This window comes from Macaca nemestrina, chromosome 5 (genome assembly GCF_043159975.1).
Source record: "Macaca nemestrina isolate mMacNem1 chromosome 5, mMacNem.hap1, whole genome shotgun sequence".
Classification (NCBI taxonomy): domain Eukaryota; kingdom Metazoa; phylum Chordata; class Mammalia; order Primates; family Cercopithecidae; genus Macaca; species Macaca nemestrina.
This window is the reverse complement of record NC_092129.1, coordinates 176,890,465-176,917,910: the sequence shown is the minus strand read 5'-3', so window position 1 is coordinate 176,917,910 and position 27,446 is coordinate 176,890,465. Positions and strand designations below refer to the sequence as shown.

General features: G+C 40.0%; 1 protein-coding gene across 3 annotated transcripts in view; it reads right to left on the bottom strand.

Annotated features, from left to right (window-relative positions):
* The window catches only part of LOC105487379 (signal sequence receptor subunit 1), a 43,507-nt gene extending 16,061 nt beyond the window's left edge, over window positions 1–27,446 (bottom strand). The window contains exons 1-8 of one of the 3 annotated variants that reach the window (XM_071097675.1): window positions 27,261–27,446; window positions 24,073–24,185; window positions 17,784–17,871; window positions 15,535–15,797; window positions 12,992–13,068; window positions 12,176–12,254; window positions 9,687–9,780; window positions 3,844–3,907 (exon numbers count right to left, since the gene is read on the bottom strand). In XM_071097675.1, coding sequence (XP_070953776.1) covers window positions 3,844–3,907; window positions 9,687–9,780; window positions 12,176–12,254; window positions 12,992–13,068; window positions 15,535–15,797; window positions 17,784–17,871; window positions 24,073–24,185; window positions 27,261–27,339 — 857 coding nt within the window. In that variant the 5' untranslated portion in view covers window positions 27,340–27,446. Of the gene's footprint in view, window positions 1–3,163; window positions 3,908–9,289; window positions 9,401–9,686; window positions 9,781–12,175; window positions 12,255–12,991; window positions 13,069–15,534; window positions 15,798–17,783; window positions 17,872–24,072; window positions 24,186–27,260 lie in introns of those variants that run through there. The other 2 variants (XM_011750835.2, XM_071097676.1) reach the window with 2 other exon arrangements.

Genomic DNA, 27,446 nt, shown 5'->3' with positions numbered 1-27,446 from the left:
ACTGAGATGTTTGCAAGTCAGCTGCAAGGTGTTCTTCCTCCTCAAATATCCTCTAAGGATGAGCTTATAGACAGATAAACTTAACAATGAAACCTAATATTTTATCAGTAAGAATCTTGTTTCTGTGTTAAGCTGCTCTTTACTAAGTTGGAGGTAGGAGTTCAAAGTACAGTTTTACTTAAGAAAATCGGGGGCTGGGCGCGGTGGCTCAAGCCTGTAATCCCAGCACTTTGGGAGGCCGAGACGGGCAGATCACGAGGTCAGGAAATCGAGACCATCCTCGCTAACCGAAACCCCGTCTCTACTAAAAAATACAAAAAACTAGCCGGGCGGGGTAGCGGCGCCTGTAGTCCCAGCTACTCGGGAGGCTGAGGCAGGAGAATGGCGGGAACCTGGGAGGCGGAGCTTGCAGTGAGCCGAGATAGTGCCACTGCACTCCAGCCTGGGCGACAGAGCGAGACTCCGCCTCAAAAAAAAAAAAAAAGGGGGGGCAAACATTCATTTTAGTTCTACAGCTATAAAATGATGCCATTCAAAACGTGAACAGTGGGCCAGGCGCAGTGGCTCACGCCTGTAATCCCAGCACTTTGGGAGGCCGAGGCAGGCGGATCACCTGAGGTCAGGAGTTCAAGACCAGCCTGGCCAAAATGGCGAAACTCCATCTCTACTAAAAATACAAAAATTAGCCGGGTGCAGTGACGGGCGCATGTAATCCAAGTTACTCGGGAGGCTGAGACAGGGAGAACTGCTTGAGCCCGGGAGGCAGAAGTTGCAGTGAGCTGAGATTGCACCACTGCACTCCAGCCTGGGTGACACAAACACTCCGTCTCAAGGGGAAAAGAAAAAGTGAACAGTGTATGTTCCATCTGTTTTATATATGAAAAAAAGAAAAGTACTGTGGAAGTACTTAAGTACGTCTGAAAATGTTTTTAAATTTAAACATCTAATTTAGGAACTAAAATACGGGGTCTAGTCTTGGCAAGAGATGGTATGTGTCACTGAGTTTTAAAAAATTATTTCATTATTCAAATGCACAAACCAAGTCAATTTTCCTTCGTATCAAGGGTATGGATACCATTGTACTACAAGATGAATGTTATATATGAGGCTCGCCTATTATACTTATCTACTGTACCTCAAAAATAACACGTCATTAAGTAAAGGTTGCAATGTTACATTACCACCATTTACTTCTCCCCAGCACAGCCATGATACTGTGCTGATGTGCTACGAATGCATGATACTAGGCTGATGTGCTACAAATGCACTTGTAAGGCAGTAGCTCTTCCATATTTTTTAAGGTCTAAATTTTCCCTTTCTTCTTATCAAAATCACATTTTCTGAAGTTACTTAAAAACCTTATTACTATCAAGTGAAGCTTCTTTTCTTCTGATTTCTACTTTACTCCTTCCCTGAGGCTTCTACTTCTGAGGTCCCATTTCCCTTTTCCTCTCCTGGGACAATGCTTTAGAGGGCGGATTAGCCCCGAAAGTCAACAGGGGCTTGAAGACCATGAAGTAAATGAGGAAGCTATACAACCAAAGCGAGATCCATGCTTTATGAACATATTATTCTCACACATCTGGGGACAGGTTTGATACACAAGATCCTTAAAGTCATTTTACATATTCTGAAACCAAGTTGTTCAAAAGATGAATTCTGAAAACATAGTTGGTGTAGCAAATGAATATATCAAAACAAAGAAAAACTTCATCCAAATATTTACATTTTAAAAAGACATTTAAAAAATAGGCTACTTATTAAGTGTGCTTGAACAAACCATGTGTGGAATTGAATTCCATTCATTACGGAGTTAGTTTCTGCTAAATACTTACTGATGCTAGAGCAGACCCCTGGCATCTGAGGATTTAAGAGTTCAACTGTTCTCAATCTATGCTAAAAAAAAAAAATAAAACATGACAAATAATAAATTCTACATTTCCGAGGCACTAATTTGAACTTCAGAAGTGGGAGGGCTGGTATGTAAGGCAATGAGGAGGGCTGGCAGTTGTAACTCAGTGTGGTTTTGCAACTGCCTACGTTATTACCAGGTATTCCATAAAACTCTCTAGAGGCCATTTACATTTTGTAAATTCTGTAATTACACCTTACTGTATCATGCTGTAGTAGTTTCACAAACTTAGATATTCACAAAAATATTTTGGAATATATTCCTTGAGAATGTGAAGGGTGTCCTATATTACATGAAACAAAAAACCATGCAGTTACTTAGAGCTCATAGAGCTTTTTCAAAATAAACTACTCATCATAACAGCCCAATTAAAAACTCAAACACTTTATATTACAGATATAGAGTTTGTAATTCAGCAATGCCAATATAGGTAATTTGATATCTTAGCCCCTATTTGCAAAGTGATTAACAATTATACAATAACTTCTATTCTATTGTCATCGGCTTTGGCTCAGATGTTTAAATACTTAAACAGTCTGGAAAGACTTTTTCTGTGTGTATTTCGTTTTGTTTTTTGTCTGTGTGGGCATGAGTGTAGGGGAGATTATACTGAAAAGGAGAATGAAGAGGTCAGGAATTAAAGAACCACTAAAATTTGACTTAATATTTTCTTATAAAATACATGTGGGAGAATATGGCTTAAAGACAAGAAGGGGAGAGCCTCTTAACTGTTCATATTTTACTTCACCCTCCATCCAGTCTGACAATAATGCCAAACTTAATTTACAATCTAGGGCAAGAGTAACTCTGTAAGAGGATTTTATGAAGTACAATTTAATTTTGGTTTCAGTCTTAAGCACTTAAGAACAATTTTTGGAATCTTTCAGATTAACTAAAAAGGTTGTATCAACAAGCAAAACTCCCAAAAGATTAGATAAGAAACAATTAGTTAACTGCTTTAAAAATATCCAACTCACTTTCTTCATTGATTAGGAGTTAATTGGGAAATATCTCTGTCCTGATAACTTGATTTTCTGCTTAGTCTGTGGACCAAGGCAACTTTTCTTTAAAAAGGATGCTTTTATTAAGGAGAGAAAAATTCTCTCAAAACAAAACAAAAAAACCTACACACAACTGAGTGAGTAGGTCTAAAATCGCTCCAGAGCTATCTCTGGGTCAGAACTAGAGCAACAACAGACAACACAACACAGTTTTCACAAATACACTAGTTTCTTTTTGTTAAAAAAGGGGGTAGGATCAGGTTTCATATATTAAAGTCAGCAGAAATTTTGTGTTCACAATTTGTTGCCAGAGAGATCCCCAAATTCCTTGAATCCACTGGGAAGTTTTCTGAAGGTGTGCATTAAACAGCAGCAAAATACCGAAACAATTCTATTGCTAAAAAGCAGCTACTTCTGCTTCTGCCTTTAGAATACTAATTGTAATACAGCAACAACAACGAAATGTTAATTTGTGCCATCAATTGAAATTTGAGCTATTCCAACAATTGTTTTCTTTAAAACTGTTCAAGGCAGGACATCAATAATCATAATGGGTAAATATTAACTGAGGTTTGGGGGAAAAATCAGAAAATGTCAAAAAGGAAGAGACAACTGCATTATATTTAGTATTCTAAAGACTTGTTTCAGGTAGTTCAACAATGATTCTGGTAAGACCAACTGCTCACATACATACACACGCACACACATAGATTTTAATGGTTTAAAAAAAACCCAAATTTGTTACTTTAGAAAAATGAATGCAGTGCATTTTCAGCAATATTATCGCCACAGACTCTGATTGCTCAGTCCACACATAAGTAGTAGTTGCCTTCTATGGTGATATGGCTTCTCTGCACTAATTCCCATCAGGCTGAAAAATATTAGGGCAGGTTAAGCAAAGACCGAATTGTTGCACAAAGGAACATTTACTCATCAGATCCCACTGATCTCTTCTGTGCCCGTTTCCTGGGCAACCTTCTTGGTGAAGCTTTATCTGGAAGAAAAGAGAAAGTTTTAAGCTTGCTATTGCAAGTATACTGAATCCAAAAGACATGTAAAGAGTATCTGCCTTCAACTTTCCCACTAAGTTACACACATGCATGAATACCATCTAATAATAAATGCCTCCTATCCAGCTCTAGGTTTTAAAAACAGTCTTTAACACAATCCTTCAAGAGGTAATTCCAATTAAAATGAAACTGTTTTGCAATTAGGGTGGGTAAAAGATTAAAACTTGGTTATCGTACTGCTGAAGACACCATGCAAAATCTTGAATTCTGTAACTTAACCAAGTTTACACATGCATAAGTAAACACTTAAAAACTGCTTAAAAGGTATGATAGTGACAGCTCAAAGAGACATGCTGGTTACAAATGAAAGATTTTGTATTTACAAATGCAGTCATGCAGTTTGCATAATTTTTCAATGTCATAAATTTACCTGGAATAAGCAGCAGAATAAAGGAAATTAGTATTTCAATGCTAAAACCATTCTATGCACACAAGCTGTATCTCCTATGTTAGATTCTTAGTAGGGTCTATTTAACAGAAAATAAATTTGTGGTGGGTTTTTCTACTTCCATTCGGTAACAGGTGTCATTTATAAGTTTCTCCAAAAAGTGAAAGGCTGGATGTATATCTTCCCTCTATTATTGTCTTGTCTTACTTTCTAGGGGGTACTTTACATATTAGGAAGATTTTAGAATAAGTTAGAAATTACTTGCATAATTGTTTTTGTATTGATTTTGCATTCATTGATTTCATATTGATTTTTTGGTACTGATTTTTTTTGTATGTTTGTATATTGTAGAATAAGTAGAAATAAAAATCATTTTTTCCAATTAAAAAAAGTGAAGGGGGCCGGGCGCGGTGGCTCAAGCCTGTAATCCCAGCACTTTGGGAGGCCGAGACGGGTGGATCACAAGGTCAGGAGATTGAGACCAGCCTGGCTAATACGGTGAAACCCCGTCTCTACTAAAAAATACACAAAAAAAACTAGCCGGGTGAGGTGGCGGGCGCCTGTAGTCCCAGCTACTCGGGAGGCTGAGGCAGGAGAATGGCGTAGACCCGGGAGGCGGAGCTTGCAGTGAGCTGAGATGCGGCCACTGCACTCCAGCCTGGGCGACAGAGCGAGACTCCATCTCAAAAAAAAAAAAAAAAAAAAAAAAGTGAAGGGCTAGAAAGTGATTTTCACCAAAGTACGGGGCTTATTTGTAAGCATTTCATAAAACGGAAAAAAAAAAATCTGTTCAAAAGATCTCCCACCTCCAAAATTGTGAGATCACCATACCTAGAAAATGTGTAAATGTTTATCAAGAATATATATATATTTTTTGAGACAGAGTCTCACTCTGTCCCCCAGGCTGGAGTGCAATGGCACAATGTCGGCTCACTGCAACCTCCACTTTCTGGGTTTAAGCAATTCTCGTGCCTCAGCCTCCCAAGTAGCTGGGATTACAGGCACACGGCATCACACCTGGCCCAGCCAAGAATATTTAAAGACTACAAATTTTGCTTCAAAGAAATCTCCTTAAGATTAAGGGCTAAGGCCAGGCACAGTGGCTCATGCCTGTAATCCCAGCACTTTGGGAGGCTGAGGCAGGCAGATCACTTGAGGTCAGGAGTTCAAGACCAGCCTGGCCAACATGGTGAACTCCCGTCTCTATTAAAACCACAAAAATTAGCCAGGTGTGGTAGCACACACCTGTGATCCCAGCTGCTTGGGAGGCTGAGGCAGGAGAATCACTTGAACCCAGGGGCCGGAGGTTGCAGTGAGCTGAGATCACACCTCTGCGCTCCAGCCTGGGCAACAGAGCAAGACTGTCTCGGTGGGGGGAAAAAAAAAAAAGGTTAAGGGCTAAAATATTAAGACAGAGCCTCACTTTTCAAGTGTGAAAAAAAATCCAGAAAACTGCTCTCACTACTTCATTAAGTAGGTTACTAATGGATGGTTTCAGGGGCTCTTCAACTTACCTAAAACTGAGTTGTGAGTACAGACACATGTTTCTGATGAAGATAGTCTACAACTTTTATCAGATTTTCAAAAAGGTTAGACTAGGAACTACTGACCTTACAGCTGACCAATCTCTAAATAATTCTTCTAAATACGTAAAATGCTGAACATACGGTCTTTGAGAATTCAAAAAGTACTCTAGGATTTAACAGCCATCTGTGTGAGCAGCAGTATTATATGCAGATGTGAGCTGGGCATGGTGGCTCACGATTGTAATCCCAGCACTTTGGGAAGCTGAGGTGGACAGATCACTTGAGACCGTAAATTCAAGACCAGCCTGAGCAACATGGTAAAATCCCCTCCCTACAACAAATATAAAAATTCAGCTGGGTATGGTGGCATGCGTCTGTAGTCCCAGTTATTTTGGAGGCTGAGGCGGGCGGACTGAGCCCAGGAGATCGAGGATGCAGTGAGCCATGATCATGTAACTGCACTCCAGCCTGGGTGACAGAGTGAGACCCTGCCTCAGAAGAAAAAAACCAGATGTATAGCTCCCATGACTTGAGCTACCACCGATGCTATATGTCCCAGGGTTTCCAAATCTTGATTCACTTGTGCTCTGAAACAGAACTTTCAGATGTTTCCTGGACATCCTTATCTGGGAGTCCCAAAGGTTTTTCACACTCAGTATAGCTAATCCAAATACATCTCTCCTCATCCTTCATGCTTCTCTTTCCTAGATTATGGGATATTAATGGGATCACCTTCCACCCAGTTGCCTAAGTTCAGAATGCTCTTTCATTCCTCCCTCACTAACACATCCAGTCATAAGAAACCCCATCTACTCCACCTATGAAACATCCTTCTACTCCCATCACTACTTCCTCAGCTTAGGCCCCAGTGACTTCTGTGCTTTACTGAAATCACGGAACTGGTAACCCTGCTTCCAACGGCTCCTTTGCAGTCCTCCACAAAGTGATCCTAATTTTTCCTTTTTTTTCTTTTTTTTTTTTCTCTTAGAGATGGGAGTCTCGCTATGTGGCCAAGGCTGGATTCAAACTTCTGGGCTCAAGCAATCCTCCTGCCTTACCATTTCCAGTAGCTGAGACTACATGTGCACACCACCATGCCCAGCTTACCATAATTTTCAAAACACAAAATTGTAATTCCTCTCCTTTAAAGTGGCTCTCTTTGACCCAGGAGTCAAAAGTTGTTAGCATAGCTCATAAAACCTTAAAGACTCCTCACCCAACCGTTCACGACTCAGGTCTAGTGCTGACCTCCTCCTGTGCTCTTGTTACTTTGTACCCACCTTTCATAAAGCAACTGCCATACTGTAATTATGTTTCAAATAGACAGCTAGCTCACAGAAAGCAATGAAGAAAACAATTTAAAAATGGAAAAGGACCTGAACAGCCAATTCACAGGAAAAGAAACACTAGCCAATACAGTCATCTCTGTTATCTGCAGGAAATTAATTCCAGGACTACTCCCCCACTGCAACCCCACCCAAATCCAGGCATACTGAAGTCTGGCTGTTAGCACTGAGGAACCAGTGGATACAAAAACCCTTCCCTGTACTTCGGTTTGATATCCTGCAAAAACTGTGATTTCCTTTTTTTTTTTTTTTAAATTAATTTTACTATTATTTCAACAGTTTTGAGGGACAGATGGTGCTTGGTTACATGGGTAAGTTCTTTAGTGGTGATTTCTGAGATTCTGGTGCACCCATCACCCAAGCAGTGTACACTATCACCAATGTGTAGTCTTTTATCCCTCACTCTCCTCCTACCCTTCCCCCAAGTCCCCAAAGTCCATTATATCATTCTTATGCTTTTGCGTCCTCAGAGATTAGCTCCTCAATGATTTCCTTTCCTCCCCACCCCCGCCTTTTTTTTTTTTTTTTTTTTGAGACAGAGTCTCACTGTCACCCAGGCTGGAGTGCAGTGGCACCATCATGGAGCAATCATGGACCTACCAGGCTCAAGCAATCCTCCCACCTCAGCCTAGGCGCATGTCAACACATGTATTTTTTTCTCATTCTTTGTAGAGATGGGGTCTCACTATGTTGCCAAGGCTAGTCTCAAACTCCTGGGCTCAGGTGATCCTCCTGCCTCAGCCTCCCAAAGTGCTGTGATTACAGGTGCAAACCACCACGCCTGGCCAAATATTCTGTTTTAATCTGCTTTTGGTTGCAGATGTGGAACCCACCAATATACCAAGGGTCAACTATATTGAAAAAATCTGTATATAAAAGTGAAACCTGAGCAGTTCAAACCTGTGTCTTTCAAGGGTCAACTATGAATATGTGTAAAGGAGCTGAACCTCATTCTTAAAGAAATGCAAATGAAACAGTAAGACATTCATTTTGCATCATAACGACAGATTAAATAGGCAATATTGTGCATGGCTGAGAACATAAATTGGCACTACCTTTTTTTTTTTTCCCTTTTAGGAGGGAAATGGGGTCCCTTCCATAAAAAGTCAGTGTATTTAATCTTAGACTCAGTTATTCTAACTTTAAGAAATTATCCTATAAATTAAATATAACAATATTCATTACGGTATTACCTGTAGGAGTGAAAAACTACAAGTTACCTTCCAATACAGAACAGGTTTAATCTATCATGACATATATACATAAAAGAATATTGTCTAGTTGTTACCAACAGTTAAGTAAATATATGCAGCTACTGTAAAGAGACATCCAAGGTATGAAAACTGAAGTTGTAGATCCGTGTAGACAGCATGATGCAATCTGAACTACATACATAAAAACAGTAGGCGTATACACTTACCCATGTATAGAAAATTCATAGAAAATATAAACATAATACCATTTATGAAAAATAGGGCCAGGTGTGGTGGCTCATGCCTGTAATCCCAGGACTTTGGGAGGCCGAGGCTAGCGGATCACTTGAGGTCAGGAGGTCAGAGCCAGCCAGGCCAACATGGTGAAACCCTGTCTCTACTAAAAATACAAAAAAATTAGCCAGGCATGGTGGCGCGTGCCTGTAATCCCAGCTACTCGGGAAGTTGAGGCAGGAGAAACGCTTGAACCCAGGAGGCAGAGGTTGCAGTGAGCCAAGATCGCACCACTGCACTCCAGCCTGGGCGACAGAGCAAGACTGTATCTTAAATAAATAAATAGGATTAATGAAGCCAGGAACTGACTTATTTTTTTCACTTCTGTACTATTTAATTTTTCATAATGAGGCTGCATTGCTTTTATAATAAACGTTTTTAAAACGTCCTTCTACAATTGAAGAAAAATTTCTGTATTCCTTTATAAAGATTAGTATTTTAACAAACTGAATATGTAATACAACTGAAATATATCTGTAAATTATCAGGTAATATTTTAGTTTTATTCTTTCAAGTTACAGTGGGTAGTTTTTCTAATAAAATGTAGTAAGAAAAACTGTTCCGTTACTCATTAAACTTGATGTAAAATATTTACGTGCTATTTGAGAGCCCCCAATACTCTAGCAAAAACCGTTAAAATAATTAAATGCCTCACCTCTTCTACTCTGCACTGAAGCAACAGAAAGAAAAGAGATAGGAAATGGATTAGGAACACAGAAAATTCACACATTCGTAAATAAGCTGCAGATTTGGAAGAATTTCCAAATTAAAGACTACACACTGAATAAACCTTTAAGGTCTTCATTAATCACTATACTAGATTCTACACAAGTAATGGAAAAGATGAATGTTAAGTAGCACTGAAAAAGCTTTTTTTTTTTTTTAAACTAAATCTAAGATATTTAATTTCCAATTAAGAGAAAAACTTCCCAGCCAAGTCTGTTAAGAATACTTACTGATTTGATTCAATGTTTCCTGAGGAATCCAGCTCATGTCAACATCGTTCTGACTTGATGTACCCATTTCTACTTTCTGTATGGGTCTCTTACGCTATAAGAACATAAAGACATATTTTAAAGAAGTTCCATTATATCATTTACTTAATATTTTTTAAAAAAGAATTGAGGTCTTGCTATGTTGCCCAGGCTGCCTGGAACTCCTGGGCTCAAGCAATCCTCCTGCCTGAGCCTCCCAAGTAGCTGGGACTATAGCCACATACTATCATGATCAGCTGTTTACTTTAATTTTTAAAACACCTATCAAATTACTTAATTTAAATATCTTAGTAAACAAGTTATATTCTCTTCTAGTCTTCCTAGAACACACTTCCACTCAAATACTTTATTAAAGGGAAGGAGAAAATCACGTCTAGTGCTCATTATAAAGAATAAATCTTCATCACATTTATTTTCGGGCTTTAAAGACCTTTCCCCTTGCTATAAAGGTTCATGTTATTGGACCATTGGTGGATCAAATAAGAGTAGCTATTTATACAATGACTTTCTTTCCCTTTAGGAATCAAATTGTAATCAAAGAATAAATGTATTTCCATATTCAATAAAATTCAGGACAACTGCTGATATGTTACATGCAGGCAGTTCCTGCATCGTAAGCTAAATACAATTAAACAGTTGGCACAGATAAAACAAAACGAAACCATAAAATCTCATTAAGCTAACCACCTCAATTTAAGAACGTCAAACTTTCTCCCTAGAGTATTTACAGCAAATCTGCTAAAAAGTAAAAATGAATCATCATTTAGCCTTGCTTTTAAAAAAACCCCCAAGAAACCAACAAACCTGTTATCTACATACGAAACAGTATTAATTATATAATCTGTAAGTTAGAACCTAAGTACATGGAGAGATAACTTAAAAATGGTTTCATTTAAATGGAAGAAAAATGGAGATGCAGTTATACCTAATATACAAATTTACCGCAAAAATTCCAACCATTACGACAATGAGGCACAGCAAGTTTTAGAAATATTTAAACACAAAGTATTTCTCTTTTAAAGAGAAAGAGCTTATTAACAACATTCATCGTTAATTTTAACATAGATTTGACTGCCTGACTTAAGGCTTAATAAATAATCGCCAAAATGACTAGCGACTGCTGAGGGTCTAATGGATTATACTAACATATCTGATAAAATTGCTTATACTTTCCCACTGACAGAAACAGTGTAGGTTTTGTTTTTGTAGTCTGGAGGGAAGGAGAGGAGGAGGGTAAGTGAGGGAATGGGGAAGAGGAGGGAAATAAGGATACGGTAGGGAATGAATCCAGAACCATGATCGTGGTAGACCCCAGGTGTTACCATTTTACTACTCTAACTAATCATTTTATTACTCTAACTACAAAAACGGAATTTTGACTGACAGAACAAAATTTATTCGTTCTTTTTCCAATGAAAGGACTCGTTTATTAATTAAGGATTATTTCTATAACTAAAGAGTATTAATGCAGGCTGGGTGTGGTGGTGGCTCATGCCTACAATTCCAACACTTTGGGAAGCCAACGTGAGAGGATAGCTTGAGCGCAGGAGTTCAAGACTAGCCTAGGCAACATGGCAAAACCCCGTCTCCACAAAACATACAAAAATTAGCTGGCTATGGTGGTGTGCACCTGTAGTTCTAGCTACTCGGGAAGATGAGGTGGGAGGATGACTTGAGCCTGGAAGGCTGAGGTTGCAGTACGCCAAGATTGTGCCATTGCACTCCATCCTGGATGGCAGAGCCAGACTTCAGTCTCAAATAAATAAATAAAAAAGCAAATATAAAAGCTAGGTTAGTTGCAGATAAAATAGCATACCCATTAAAAAGTATAGTAAATAGAATAATAAAACCTGAGTTTAGGGAATAAAAACACTAGCATTAAGAGCTACAATACCAATCCAAAGGTAAAGATCACTCTGGAGGGCACAAAGGACACTAATTGTATGGGTGTATGAAAGTCTAAATGAGGCCAGGCGTGGTGGCTCAAACCTGTAATCCCAACACTTTGGGAGGCCAAGGTGGGCAGATTGCTTGAGTTCAGGAGTTTGTGACCAGCCTGGGCAATACGGCAAAACCCTGCCTCTACAAAAAATTTTAAAAATTAGCTGGGGGTGGTGGCATACACTTAAGGTCCCAGCTAACCGGGAGGCTAAGTTGAGGGGATCACTTGAGCCCAGGAAGTCGAGGCTGAAATGAGCCAAGATCACACCACTGCACACACCAGCCTGGGTAACAAAGTAATACTCTGTGTCCAGAAAAAAAAAAAGAAAGTCTAAATGAATCAATTTACATATCCAAGGCTTCAGGTTTTATTTTAAAAAGGTACTCCAAAGTTCTAAGTATACAAACCCACAGTGACAGTCTAAGGCCGAAGAACTAGATTGTGCTTAACTTAGTAACTCTTAACAACTTTTGAAAGACGGCTGTAAGAGGTGTTCATCCATAATTACCTTTCTAGATTCTAGGAGTTGATGAAGGCCAACAATAACCAGAAGCCCAAGACCAGCAAGGAACATATACATAAAGATTCTGGTACAAAAGGAGAAAATATGAACTGTCTTTAATTCAGAGGAAATACCACAGCTAATTACAACTATAATTATAACACATGATAGAAGCTTTCCACATAACTTGTGGGGAAAAGGAATAAAATACTTTATATTCAATTTAAATCCAAGCAGTTAAGTTTTATAAATTACCTTTAAGAGCAATTAGTCAATAAAAAAAACCTCTATGATTGAAAATAGAATTACTATTTATGCTCTATTCAAAAGCTTGGTTTATATAATAATTGCATTAGCGTTCATCTGCCTGGAATATTACATTATTTTGCACAATCCAATTTAAAAATTACCTTAAGTGAATTATATATAAGTTTAGAGTAAAAAAAGATCCATCATTCAGAAAGAACACTTACATTTTCCAAGATAAAATCTTCTAACTTATGTTTTCAATAGTCATTTCAGAGGCACGAGATAGGCTGGTGAACAGTTTATAAGCATGGGGTAGAAAATTTCGATGAGAGGAAGGACATAAAGCCAATACTAACTTTTAAAGAGATTCTTCTGTCAGTTTCAACTATCTTTCCTAATTTGACTTTAATAGTTGTATGAATATCTGAAGTATGAATGAATGTTGGAAGGATCTCACCAAATCTATACAGTCCATTCCATTTTCAATATCTAAAAAATGCTGCAACAGGAGCAAGCTTTCCAGTCTTACTTTACAAGCAAGATCAGGATCTACATGCTACAACTTTCACTTACGTTTCTCCATCTAACCCATCCTCTCTTTCAATAACTGTAACTGTTTGATTGAAGACTGCATCTTGGAATACATTGCCCTGTTTAAAAAAATAAAATAATCAGAAAAATCTAAATGCAATAAAGGAAGGAAAACATGTAACATTACTTAAAATGGTTACTCTAACACATTGAATATAGTCTTCCCATCACTTAGAAGACTCATTCATATGTAACTGCAATACTGCGTGTCAGGGACTCAACACTGTTATTTTCTCACATAAAATAAGAAGTCTCTGGGCCAGGTGAGGTGGCGTATGCCTGTGGTCCCAGCTACTCGGGGAGCTGAGACAGGAGGGTTGCCTGAACCCAGGAGTTTTGAGTCCAGCATAGCAAACATAGCGAGATCCACACCCCTTAAAAAAAAGTTACCAATTTTGCCAAAGTTGTCCCCAAACTTTCTTTTGGGGTAGGGGTGGTGGTGTGAGGACCCATAAAGTAAAATAGAGACAAAATGTGCAGAAAGAAACAAAGCTCACAGCATTCTTACGTCAACAACTTTACCTTTCGTTGTCTGTAATCCTTCAAAACAAGGAAGGAAGGAAAAGTACAGCAGCAGGTCATTTTAAGAACTAGATCGAACAAAAGTTAAATTCATATTCTAAAATGACAGTCGTGCCAGGTGTGCTGGCTCACACCTGTAATTCCAGCACTTTGGGAGGCCAAGGTAGATCACCTGAGGTCAGGAGTTCGAGACCATCCTGGCCAACATGGAGAAACCCCCTCTCTACTAAAAATACAAATTTAGCCGGGTATGGTGGCGCATGCCTGTAATCCCAGTTACTTGGGAGGCTGAGGCAGAAGAACTGCTTGAACCCGGGAGGCAGAGGTTGCAGTGAGCCAAGATCACACCATTGCACTCCAGCCTGGGCGACAAGAGCAAAACTCCATCTCAAAAAAAAAAAAAAGACAGTGGGCTGGAAACCAATTTCTTCATAATAAATGGGATGGTCACTTTAGGTATGAAAATATTTTTATGTTGTGGTCTTGAAATAATTTTATCAGTTCACAATTTGTTTTCAAATGCATTAGACTCACTGGGGCAATACATAGCTATTCTTCACAAAGGTAGTATGTTGTCAACTGTCACTTATTGCTAAACTGTAATTATGTAAGTTTTACTTCAAGATCCTTCAATTTGCATTCCTCTATTGACAATTTCAGGAATAATACACAGATTAAAAAAAAAGTGGTAGAGGTGAATTTAAAAGAAGGAACTAAAACTACACATATACCTGTTGGATCAAATTTTATTCTACTCACAAACAAGGTAAAATCAGTAATTCTTTAAGCTACTTAACTATAGAGTTGAGGATGCTTAATACATTATTTTGAGGACAGGATGAAAATACTTCCTTCTCTCTACTAAGTAATCAGAAAAAGGAAAACCTGATTGCAGCACTAGAAATTTAACTCAGACATAAAGTATGCATGTTAACACCAGGGTAATGAAAAGGTTGAATTAATTTCCAAGAGAAAATAACATTTCCTTCTCTGAAAACTTTTTGACAAAGGAATGGTTTAGATGTGCTTTCATTTAAACAAGGCCCTACTTCTACTAGGTTTCTCTCATTCAGTCATTGATGACTGATATATAATATACATAGTAAAAATCATAAGGCATCAGAACTTATATTAGGACATTTGGTTCTCCTAAATCAAAAACTAAATGATAAAACTTGCTGCTAAAACTACACTGAAAATATATGGATCTACATTACCTATGAGTATATAAAATGATGGGAAAACAGTTACAGACAGTCTTTAAATTTACAAATAGAAGTAGTAAAATGGGCAAAATGCAAGCAACAACAGGAGGTACAAAACACATTATTTGACAGATCTTTTTTTCTTTTTTTGAGATGGAGTCTCACTCTGTCGCCCAGACTGGAATGCAATGGTGCGATCTCGGCTCACTGCAACCTTCGCCTCCCAGGTTCAAGTGATTCTCCTGCCTCAGCCTCCCGAGTAGCTGGGATTACAGGTGCCTGCCACCATGCCCAGCTAATTTTTGTATTTTTAGTAGAGACAGGGCTTCACCAGGTTGGCCAGGCTGGTCTCGAACTCCTGACCTCAGGTGATCCACCCACCTCAGCTTCCCAAAGTGCTAGGATTACAGGTGTGAGCCACCGTGCCCAGAGACAGATCTTAACATCTGAATAAGCAGCAGACTCCATTGTGTGTCTTACTGCTCCTTTTCCCGTTAAGATCTGGCTCATAGCTTTACTTACATCTCCATTTTCACTTCCACCCCCACACAATAGCATGTTATTCCCTTCATCTCTAGTATGCAGCACTTATCAGCATGCTCTAGTGCCTGTTTTCATCTACCTCCCCCACTGGATTACAGACTTGAAGAAGAAATGTGCAATTTATCTTTGCTTCCCTGGTGGCTATCACAGGTTCAACCACAAAACAGGCACCTGAATGAATAGATGAATTCTATTAAACAACATCGCCGTCCCCATCCATCTCTAACTTAAACAAAAAAGTTTACAGGATCTTACGTTCAAATCTTTGTAGTTCAGATTGATGACCAAACCAAAGGGGCGTCCGCCCATGGGCTCTGCAGGAATGAAAGAATACTCAAAAGTTGCCTGTCTCTGGGGTGGCACTACAGTGTTCAGAGGAAGAGCTGTGAAATTCTGGATATAAAACTGGTAGTCCTGAGGATAACGGAATGAGGCATCTAAGGATTCAACGATAAAATCTTCTGTACCCTTGTTGGTAAAGCCTACCAGGAACTTCACAATGTTATTTGCTGGAAAATCTGAGAAACAAAATAGAGACAAGAAAATTAGAACACATGGAAAGAGCACAAAATTTTTAAAAAGGCATTACTAATGGATTCTGCACCCTTTTGTGTAGACTTTGGTGTCAGAATCCCTTCCAACAGAGCACTCCAGTCACCCGCTAACTAGAAATTGATTCCAGTTGCTGTATAGGCTGAAACTCTTTTGTCTGTATGCTAGCACTCCCACATAAGCATTCAAACAAGTGTCTCGATTTCAGACCAGATCACATCCAAATCATGTGGTAAAAAAGAGTTGTATATTTTTGGCAGTGAAATAATCAAGCAGCAGGGTTACATGTGTTGGTGAAGTCACCTTCACCTCCAGCTTAGTGTTATCTGTGCAAATAAATAGAAGAATGAAGAAAATATAAAGTCCAAGACTTTCATCTGAAAACTAGTATCTATTAGAACATAAATATTAATCAGGCAATCCCTATCCATGTTAAGCAATTAATCAAAATGCAAATCTGAAGGTTAAGACCCAAGGATGTAGCTACAAAAATAGAAGAAAAAAAGCATAATAAAATTATACTTCCTATAGGCGTAAAGTTCGAAAGCCCATGGGAATAAAACCGAAAATGTGAGAAGACCAAGAAAATTAATAACTTTCAATATTAAGTCTTCAATAATTACACTGTAGTCTACAAAGCTGAGTTTCTCTGAGTACAGCACAGGCTGTGGGGTCAACAGATCTAGGTCTGGATCCTGTGTTCTCAAATCTACTTATGAACTGGGAGCCCTAACTCCAGTTCTTAACTTCTCCAAACCTCAGTTCAACAATGACTACGCTCAGTGGGCTTGTTAGAACTAAGTAATACATGCCAAGTATTGAGAATAGCATCTACCGTATAGAACTCAATAAATTATCAGCCATAATTATTTTCTTTTAATAAAACCTAGGCTCTGGCTGGGTGTGGTGGCTCACACCCATTATCCCAGTACTCTGGGAGGCAGAGGTGGGCAGATCATGAGGTGGAGATCAAGACCATCCTGGCCAACATGGTGAAACCCCGTCTCTACTAAAAACACAAAAATTAGCTGGGCGTGGTGGAGCACGCCTGTAGTCTTGGCTAGTTGGGAGGCTGAGGCAGGAGAATCGCTTGAACCTGGAAGGCAGAGGTTGCAGTGAGCCGAGATCACACCACTGCACTGCAGCCTCGCGACAGAGCAAGACTCTATCTCAGAAAACAAACAACAAAAAAACCTAGGTTCTAACCTAGACCATACTGGAAAAATTAAGTATTTCATTAATGGTTAACACTCAAAATATGACAAAGGGCTGGGCGTGGTGGCTCAAGCCTGTAATCCCAGCATCTTGGGAGGCCAAGGTGGGTGGATCACAAGGTCAGGAGATAGAGACTGCCTGGCTAACATGGTGAAACCCCATCTCTACTAAAAATACAAAAAATTAGCCAGGCGTGGTGGCACGCGCCTGTAATCCCAGCTACTAGGGAGGCCGAGGCAGGAGAATCGCTTGATACTGGGAGGCGGAGGTTGCAGTGAGCTGAGATCATACCACTGCACTCCAGCCTGGGTGACAGAGCGAGACTCCATCTCAAAAAAAAAAAAAAAAAAAAAGACAAAGTTACTTTGCTGTGGCAGTTTAAAAAAGTTTTAAAACATGATCTTTCTCAGGAGGCTGAGGCAGGAAAATCGATTAAACCTGGGAGGCGAAGGTTACAGTGAGTCGAGAGGGGGCCACTGCACTCCAGCCTGGGTGACAGAGCGAGACCCTGTCTCAAAAACAAAATTTTTGAAAAGGACAGTCAATTTCTAGTTAAACTAGATAGTATTTATTTTATTTTTTCCCCTTAGTTTATTTATTTTTCACTCTATCATCTGCATATTCCCTTTAAATGCCAACAATATTACTTTTACAGATATGGGTATTCAGATATATATGAACAAGTTCATCATTTTAAAATTCCTACATCTGAATTAAAACTAATACTTCCGTACTACCTTCTCCTTTTACAAAGAGTATAGTTGTATCTGCACTTGGTGAAGCTTCAGGTTCACCAGACACATCTTCTTCCTCTTTATCTTCTACCTAAGAAAAAGAACAATTAAGAGGAGATTACTATGGGAGAGAAAAAAGATCATTATTTAACAATAAAGATTTGACTGGGCATGGAGGCTCACGTTTATAATCCCAGCACTTTAAGAGGCCGAGGTAGGCAGATCACCTGAGGTCAGGAGCTCGAGACCAGCCTGGCCAACATGGTGAAACCGTCTCTACTAAAAAATATAAAAATTAGCCAGGTGTGGTGGCACGTGCCTGTAATCCCAGCTACTTGGGAGGCTGAGGCAGGAGAATCGCTTGAACCCAAGAGGTAGAGGTTATAGTGAGCTGAGATTGCCCCAATGCAAGACTCCGACTCAAAAAAAAATAATAATAAAAGAAAGAAATAAAGACTTCACTTTATGTTAGGACGAAATACTGCTTCTCTACAGCTTGCTGGGATTAGTAATAAGAATTTCATCATACCTCATTAATTAAAATAGAACTTTTGGAGCAGTGCATCTTGAGCAGTAATGTGCATACCAATTCTTTGGGGATGTTACAGATCTAATTCAGGCCTAGGGCAAAGCCTATCATTCTCCTTCTAACAAGCACCCAGAAAATGCCAAAGCTGCTGGTATTCAGACCATATTGTGAACTCCAAGGTTCTAGAACAGAGCTTGGTAAACTTTTTCTATAAATGGCCAAATAGCAAATACGGCCTTGCAGACCATAAAGTCTCTCTTGCAACGACTCGACTCAACTCAACTATGGGGCTACTGTGTGAAAGCAGCCCCAGGCAATAAGTCAATGAACGGGGATAGCTAGATGTGGCTTGCAACCACAGTTTGCCCACCCCTGCCCTCAAGTACCTGTTAACAGCCTACAGAGATTTCCATTCTAATTAACCAAATTTTCCTGTGAGGATCAGTCACATAATTTTGAAGGAAAAAAAAAAAAAAGAGTGTGACCAGAGATCTTCCTGGGGTGACAGAAACGTCCTAAAACTGAATTTGTGTTGCAGAACTTGGTAAATTTACTAAGTGTATGTTTAAAACAGATGAATTTTATGATACATAAACTGTATCTCAACAGTTTTTAAAAAATGTGAACAAATTTTATTTAAAACTTTAAACACAGTGCAGCATCATTTCTCCAAGCATCAATATGGATTAGAGACAGTCACATCTTTGAAGTATCCAGACTCTTAATAAATTGAGATGCTTCAGGATGCCATTGTTTACTGGCATTTAACTTTTCACGTATATAAAAACTACTTCCCCCAACAGATAAAACTTGTCAAGAGCAAAGATTGTCTCATAATTGTAAAATCCTCCACATCCAGCTCATGTACTTAAGAGAGGATGCACTCAAACACTTGTTCAACGACTGTGAAACTGTGTTGTAAGCTATATTTTAAGCATCCTTAATGATTTCATTCATTTAGTAAGAATAAGTTTCTACTTCTGAGAAAAGAGATCCATAAGTAGGAAAAGAGACCAGAGACAGAGAGGCCGAAACCATAAATGACAGGGATAGAGAGGAAAAGAGTATATTTCAGAAAGAGTTAAGAGAAATCCCTGATATCTGATTGATGGGTTTTGGAATAAAAATAAACAGAAGAAGTAACAAGGCAACAGCTTGAATCACTGGAGCCGTATCAAAACAACAAAGAGTTTATGGCGATAGGACACATGGCAAATGATGTGGACATTTACAATGTGAGTACTTATGGAGCATTCAAATGAAACTATCCTGAGAAGAGCTGGAAAAGAGCTACAACAGGATAACAACGGAAAACAAGGAATTAGGCAATTAGGTTGCTGGTGACCTTAGCAATACTAGTTTTACTAGATATATGGGACCAGATCATGATAGAGAATAAACGTGAAGTGAGCAGAAGAGAAAAGCTGCCCAAGTTTCTCTTTCAAGAAGTCACTGGCGTTGGTAAAGATAAGTGGGTGCAGCAAATATGGACGAACAGTATAAGCACATATGTGGCTTAACAGAATCCAATCACTGAGGAGGATTAATGCTTGATGTTACAAAATGAAAGAATAATGTAACAAAATTCTGCAGGAAGAGATGGGGACATGAACACAGGTGGAAGGGTCAGCCTTAGAAGAGAACAAGGACAACTCATTATTAAGGAGAAAACGCAGAACAATGGGTGAATAATATATTTGGAAGTAGAAAATACAAAATCTGATAGAGTTCATGCTTGATGGCCTTCTTCACTTTCTGACACTGAAGGCAATGTTGCTGCCAAGACTGAAAACTCATTTACGGATTTAAACACGGTAAATGTTTGGAATACTGATTGTGGATAACTAAGTAACTCATTTACCTTACAGCTATTCAGCATATAAGGTGTATAATGCTTAGTATCTGCTACCTGGTAAAACTCCAAAGTATTTCAGCTATTGCAAACAATCTCCAGAGGAGAGCGTAGAAATTGGTGGCATTGGTCGCCCACAGGGAGATGACTTCATGGCTGGAAGGCACACAAGGGAAACTTTTCATCATATACTCTGTACCTTATAAGTTCTAAGCCATTTGAATATATCATCTATTTTAAATATATATATATCTATTTTTGAGACGGGAGTCTCACTCTGTCGCCCAGGCTGGAGTGTAGTGGCGCGATCTCAGCTCACTGTAAACTCTGCCTCCCAGGTTCACGCCATTCTCCTGCCTCAGCCTCCCAAGAAGCTGGGACTACAGGTGCCCGCCACCACACCCGGCTAACTTTGTTTTGTATTTTTAGTAGAGACGGTGTTTCACCATGTTAGCCAGGATGGTCTCGATCTCCTGACCTTGTGATCCACCCGCCTCGGCCTCCCAAAGTGCTGGGATTACAGGAGTGAGCCTCTGCTCCCAGCTAAATAATTTTTTTAAAGTTAGCTAGTGTTATTACTACTACAGCTCTTGTTTTAATAAAAATAAAACCAAAAACCTCTATCATTTCTATGGGGAGGACAAAAAAACCTTTCAGGAATGATGGTAAGGTCCATTGCAACCCAGTTTTATACAGTAAAAGAATAATCAATGGGGTAGAAAAGCCCCAGGTGACTAGGCTGGGCGCGGTGGCTCATGCCTCTAATCCCAGCACTTTGGGAGGCCGAGGAAGGTGGATTACAAGGTCAGGAGATGGGGACCATCCTGGCTAACATGGTGAAGCCCTGTCTCTACCAAAAATACAAAAAATTAGCCGGGCATGGTGGTGGGCGCCTGTAATCCCAGCTACTCGGGAGGCTGAGGCGGGAGAATGGTGTGAACCCAGGAGGTGGAGCTTGCAGTGAGCCGAGATCGCGCCACTGCACTCCAGCCTGGGCAACAGAGCGAGACTCCGTTTCGGGGGTGGGGAAGGTTTGCCCTCAAAAATTCTAAACCAATAACCTGCGTCTAAACCAGCTGTTGATATCTTAGATCTTATGAAAAACCCTCTTTTCCCTCACTTGACTCCAGCATACTTCCATATCTCCCAGTTCCTTGATGCCTTGGCAGCTGAGTATAAGGTGATAAAGAAATCTTGGGAACAGCAGCAGTAGGTGAACTTTCTAGCTCATTCAGTTCTGGAGGTGACTTCTGTAGCAGCCTTGGCTTTGAGGGATCCTGCCCCTGCTGGCATGGTCTAGTCCAATGGAAGGTAATACTTCTCCTGCCTTTCTATTTCAATCTACCTTAATTATTTTCTGATTTGAGATAAGTAACAAAGCAGAGGGTACTAACACTTTTGTACTAATAGGCCAGGGTAGAAAGTGGATAATCAGAGTTGTTCTTTTTCCTCTAATGGTTCTCAAGGCAGGAGAAATTAAGATATGGAAAAGGTCTGGCCAACGACACAAGTCTCTCAAAGATCTAACAGTTCCCTTCTCTACCCCCTATCCTCTACTTATTTAACAGGGTCTGACTCTGTCACCCAGCCTGGAGTGCAGTGGCACACTCATAGCTCACTGTAACCCTGAACTCCTGGGCTCAAGTGATCCTCCTGCCTCCAATAGTTAGGATTACAGGCACAAGCCACCAGGCTCAGTTAATTTTTTTAGTAGAGATGGTGTCACGCTATGTTGGCCAGGCGGTCTCAAACTCCTGGGCTCAAGTGATTCTCCTGTCCTGGCCTCCCAAAGTGCTGGGATTACAGGCATGCCTCATGGCATTCAGCATCTCTCTTCTACCCTCCTCCTCCACAGTAAGTACATTCCAGTGTCACAGAGCACAAGTAATTTCATATAATTGGTAACAACGATATAATCCATCACTAAATTTCAATACATGCCCAAATTTCAGTGCCCCAAATACCATCTTTAATCCTAAATTCCTAGATGGATTCCCTTCCAACCATCACTCTAAGTTATCTACCACAACTGGTCAAACATTCATTAACAACAACGCAGCAGAAATGTATTAATCTAGTTAAAGCTGTTCACCTAATGCAGGCTGGGTTGAAGATGCGGAGTCTTAACATAAACCCTAAAGGTATCTGTATACAAACGTATGAAACGCTTGACTCACAGAGAATCAGTAAGGAGTTCCTAAAGAGGGGAAATTAGGAGAGTTCACAAATTACTAGGGACATCCTATCCAGATAAAACAGCAGGTGCAGAAGCATAAAAATGATAACTCAAAAACACCAATAAAATAGCAACAGATTTGCTTAGTTGGAAGACATACTCCATAAAAATGAAGGTAAGTCAAAAAAGCAGCAGAAATCTACATATAAGTCTAAATATTTTGACACTGAAATAAGAAAATAGGGAACTAGTGGTTTAATTTTGAAGGAAATGACAAAATCTGGAATCATGAGAGGTTCCAGGTTCAAGTATGACATGAAAATAGAAAGAAAAAAAAACTGTGTAGGATGGATTACAGTCATTCCAGAGAGGAAATAAAATTAGCTAGATGCATGCTGCAAAGATCCCAATTCCAGCCCAATATTCTTACTGTTGTATTACATAGTAAACATTTCAGACCTGAACAACTTTGAAGAGATCTTCCCTAACCCCCTTATTCTTCACAGGATATATTTTATACACTGTTTGTTGTCTGCTTCTCACCCCCTGCCATTAAAACACATATAACTGCCCCAAAAACAGTCTAAAAGAGCAGAGAAAATATCTAGTTTGCTCACCCAGCACCAAGAACAGTGCCTGGCACATAAGGATTCAGAAATAAAACAAGTAAGCAAAAAGAATAAAAACAGAGTAAAAGCAAGCAAGCAAAAAAGAAACTGAGACCCACAGAGATAAGTCAGAAAACTAAGCAGCAGGTATACCAAATCTATGAAGCCCTGGTCCAGTGCTATTTCTACTATGCTGTTACCCTTCTAGACTCATGTCACCACGATCCTGAATTGTTAACTATTTCATGTCTCCTTCCCTGTTCCAGAAAATACGCTCTATTCTCAATGACTGGTGCCTATTCTCCCAATTTCAATTCACTTTGATCACATTAACAAACCTCTAAAAGCTGGGATTTTAAATTTTTGTATAAGGATAAGCTCTAGGCCAGGTGTGGTGGCTCATGCCCATAATCCCAGAGCCTTGAGAGTTGGAGGCATGAGGATCATCACTTGAGCCCAGAAGTTTGAGACTGGCCTGGGTAACATAGCAAGACCCTGTCTCTACAAAAAAAAATTACAAAAATTAGCTGGGCTTGTTGGGGCATGACTGTAGTCCTAGCTACTCAGGAGAATGAGGCAAGAGGATCACTTGAGCCCAGGAGTTCGAGGGTGCAGTGAGCTATGCTCGTGCCACCACACACCAGCCTGGGCAACAGAGCAAGTCTCTGTCTCTAAAAATAAACAAGTAAGGATAAATTCTAGATGTATTATTGATATGGTTTCGCTGTGTCCCCAGCCAAATCTCATCTTGAAGTGTAGTTCCCATAATCCCCACATTGTGGGAGGAACCTGGTGGGAGGTAAATGAATCATGGGGGATGGTTACCTCCATGCTGTTCTTGTGATAGTGAGTTCTCACAAGATCTGATGGTTTTTATAAGGGGCTTTCCCCACCCTTTGCTCTGCACTTCTCCTTGCTGGCACCATATGAAGAAGGACATGTTTGCTTCCACTTCTGCCATGATGGTAAGTTTCCTGAGGCCTCCCCAGTCATGCTGAACTATGGATCAATTAAACCTCTTTCCTTTGTAAATTACCCAGTCTTGAGTATGTCTTTATTAGCAGCATGAGAACAGATTAATACAATTACATACATTTTACATATATTAAATAGTATATAACACTAACCAAATCTGTGGGTTCATCTTCTTCTACCTCGGCTTCATCATCTTCATCCTCAATTATAGAATCTTCTACTGTTTCTTCATCCTCTGTAAGATCTTGTGCCACTGCTAATGAGCCTAATGATAAAATACAGAAAAAGCAGTTAACCTTTACTCTGGAATACTACCTTTTTTTTTTTTTTTTTTTTTTTTACTATCAGATATAGGCAAAAAAAATCTTCCCTTGGACTAACAGAATCTCCCAGTTCACCTGAATGATGCCAATTACAATGCATCTAAGAATATCTGTATTTTATTTTACTAGAAGTCTTAACAACTGCATTTTTTTTTTTTTTTTTTTTTTGAGACAGGGTCTTGCTCTGATGCCTAGGTGGGAATACAGCTGTGCAGTTATAGCTCTCACTGCAGCCTCGAACTCCTGGGCCCAAGTGAACCTTCCACCTCAGCTTCCTGGGTAGCTAGGACTTCCTGGGTAGTTAGGGAGGTAGGCATGAACCACTGTTCCCTGCCTGCACATTTTCAAAGGAAAATGTGGTTTAATTTCAAAAAGTGCCCAACAGATGGAAAAATGAATGGCACAAACTAAAGATGCCTTGAAACACAAAGAACTTCAAGCAATTTTGTTAAGCAAATTAAGGAAAATAATTTTTTTGCAAAGGTAAGAAACTTCTAAATGTAATCCCGGTCATTAATGACATAAAGCAAACTAAACAACCCCTACCTTTAAAAGAAAATAGCATTCTTGGTCAGGCGCGGTGGCTCACGCCTGTAATCTCAGCACTTTAGAAGGCTGAAGCAGGTGAATTACTTGAGGTCAGGAGTTCGAGACCAGCCTGACCAGTATAGTGAAACCCCGTCTCTACTAAAAATACAAAAATTAGTCCGGTGTGGTGGCATACACCTGTGGTCCCAGCTACTCCAGAGGCTGAGGCAGGAGAATTGCTTGAATCTGGGAGGCAGAAGTTGCAGTGAGCGGAAATCGCACCACTGCACTCCAGCCTGGGCGACACAGCAAGACGTCTCAAAAAAAAAAAAAAAAAAAAAAAGCATTCTTAAGTTCTATGTAGGAAACACTGTTATCAGAGGTGACTACAGCTGAAACTCTTAGAACTTGACAGCCTGTGAGTCCAAGAAACAAATATCTATATCATATCCGTGGTAAAAACTGGCTTGCACGAAAAACATTGTTTAGTAAAAACGGTACGGGCAGCTTCAGGGTTGATAGCAAAGAAAGAATCCAATTATTTTTGCATGTGGCTTCAAACATGTTTTATGGCATTTTGTTTTTCTCAAACTTACTGTTACAAAGTAGAGTTATAATGCAAAAAAAAAAAAAAGTAAATTACAGTTTTATAGATAACAGTACTCTAAGTAAATCACATTCTATCTATTTCAGGCAAAACCCTAAAAAGAATTTCAAAGTTCTAATGTCTTCCAACATCTCTCAGACAAAATGATGATGTGGCAATTCTGTGGAGGAAAAACATGGGAAGGGAAGCGTGTTTTTACCCAGGAGAAACAGCTTACATCAAGGACCATGCATTTTCAGTCTTTTCCATGTCTTTGAGTTCTCACTGGTCGCTAAGATTTATTGCAAAATATTAAAGAACACTGAACCATGCATTATGAACTGAAGAGATTTCACTGCCTGCTAAACAAAGACTAAAAATAGTGCATTCATAACTTATAAGTCCTTTTCAAAAACCAGTAAGAAAAATATCCATGTCTGACATAGTAATTTCAAGTTGTAAATTTGAGCACTTTGGAATATAAAGGTCTTTCATGGATATTAAACAATTTTATTATTTTAATGTTAACCAATAACAATTTTGTCCCTATGAAGTCTAACAGTCTTCATTCAGCTGGAAAAAACTGAACAAACATTTTCTTTAAAAGAAAAACCGTTACTCACAAAAAATGTTTACAAGATAGTAATTCAGTTTAGATAATGAATTGATGCTTCTTGAAAGTTTTTACAACTTGAAAATAGTTCTAAATAGTTCTAAAATGAAATCTACATTTGTCAAGTTTTTTTTTTAAATAAGCTTAAAGAGAACCAGCAAACGACTCCCAAAGTAAAAGAATCTTGTTAAACTTGCAGATGAACGCATTAACAGTTGTTTCATTCTCCCACTTGGTTTTCTAGCCATTAAACAGAAGCCAGTCACTTCACTTTTCATTGCAAAACCACTCCTGGATACCTGTCACTACCGTTAAGACACACAGCTTGCTTAAACTTACAGAATGAAAGGGAATTCTAGTGCTTAATCAGCCTAATTATTTCACTTTGCAAATTAGAAAGTCGAAGTTCATGACAAAACCCGGGCAGGAAGTCAAGTTGCCTCATTTTTATATTCTGCTAAGTTACTTTCACACTTAACTGCTGGGTTAATTGTTGGAAAGAATAAATCTACATATTAAAAACACTCGAAGTAGGCTACATTTTTTCAGCACAACACGATGCTTCCACAAACAAAAAATTGCTCCATGAAAAGGAAAGGAAAGGAAGAAGGCAGAAGTAAGGGAGACATCCCAAAGGGATTCTTCAGTCCGCTTGGCAGCGGGGACCGATAACGCGGGTGACGACGAGGTAGTTTTTCTGAAATCATAGTAACACATACGGGTCAAGCAGGGGGTGAACGAGGCAGGTGACCATTAAAAAAGCCACTCTGATGGCTTAGATGTGTCGAAAACAAGAGTTTTAGCAAATGAATGAAGACGGACTCGCGGCGTGGAAGCTAAAGACACGTCAGCCCTGAGCACCAGGGGCTGGGGGTGGAGCGGAGCCGGAGGCGGCCAAAAGAAACAGCCCGGCTGCGGCGCGCTCGGAGCGCAGCCGTGGCCAGAGCCCCCTCGCCTCCTCCTGCAGCCGAGGACCCTTCAGTTCTGGACGCTCCTGCAGGCGCGGGTCCAGGGCCAGAGAAGCAAGCCCAGCCCTCGGCCGGCCACGAAGCAAGGTCGCCCGGACACGGCCCCGCACTCCGCGTGCAAGGGACAGGCCACAGCGGGGTCTCCAGCGCCCGCGGGGGCCCCTGCTGCTACGAGCCTAGGCTTGGGGAGAGGGCGGAGAGAGGCCAGCGGAGTGGACACGGACCCCGGGACCCGGAGCGGCCACCGCCTCCAACTTCAAACTTGCCGTCACTGGCATCTCCTTCCTGGCCATCCCCCTCCGCACACTCTCCTTAGCCTCACCTCTGGGGCCGTCTCGGAACAAGACAGTGGCAGGGAACACGAGCAAGAGAAGCAGCAGCAAGCGGGGGAGGAGTCTCATGGCGCTGCCGGTCCAGTGTCCAGTCTCCGTCCGGGGGGGCTCTCGGCTGCTCCGGCGGTAATGGCGTTACTCTTCATCCGGGCTCCGGGCGGCGAGGGGCGGGACAC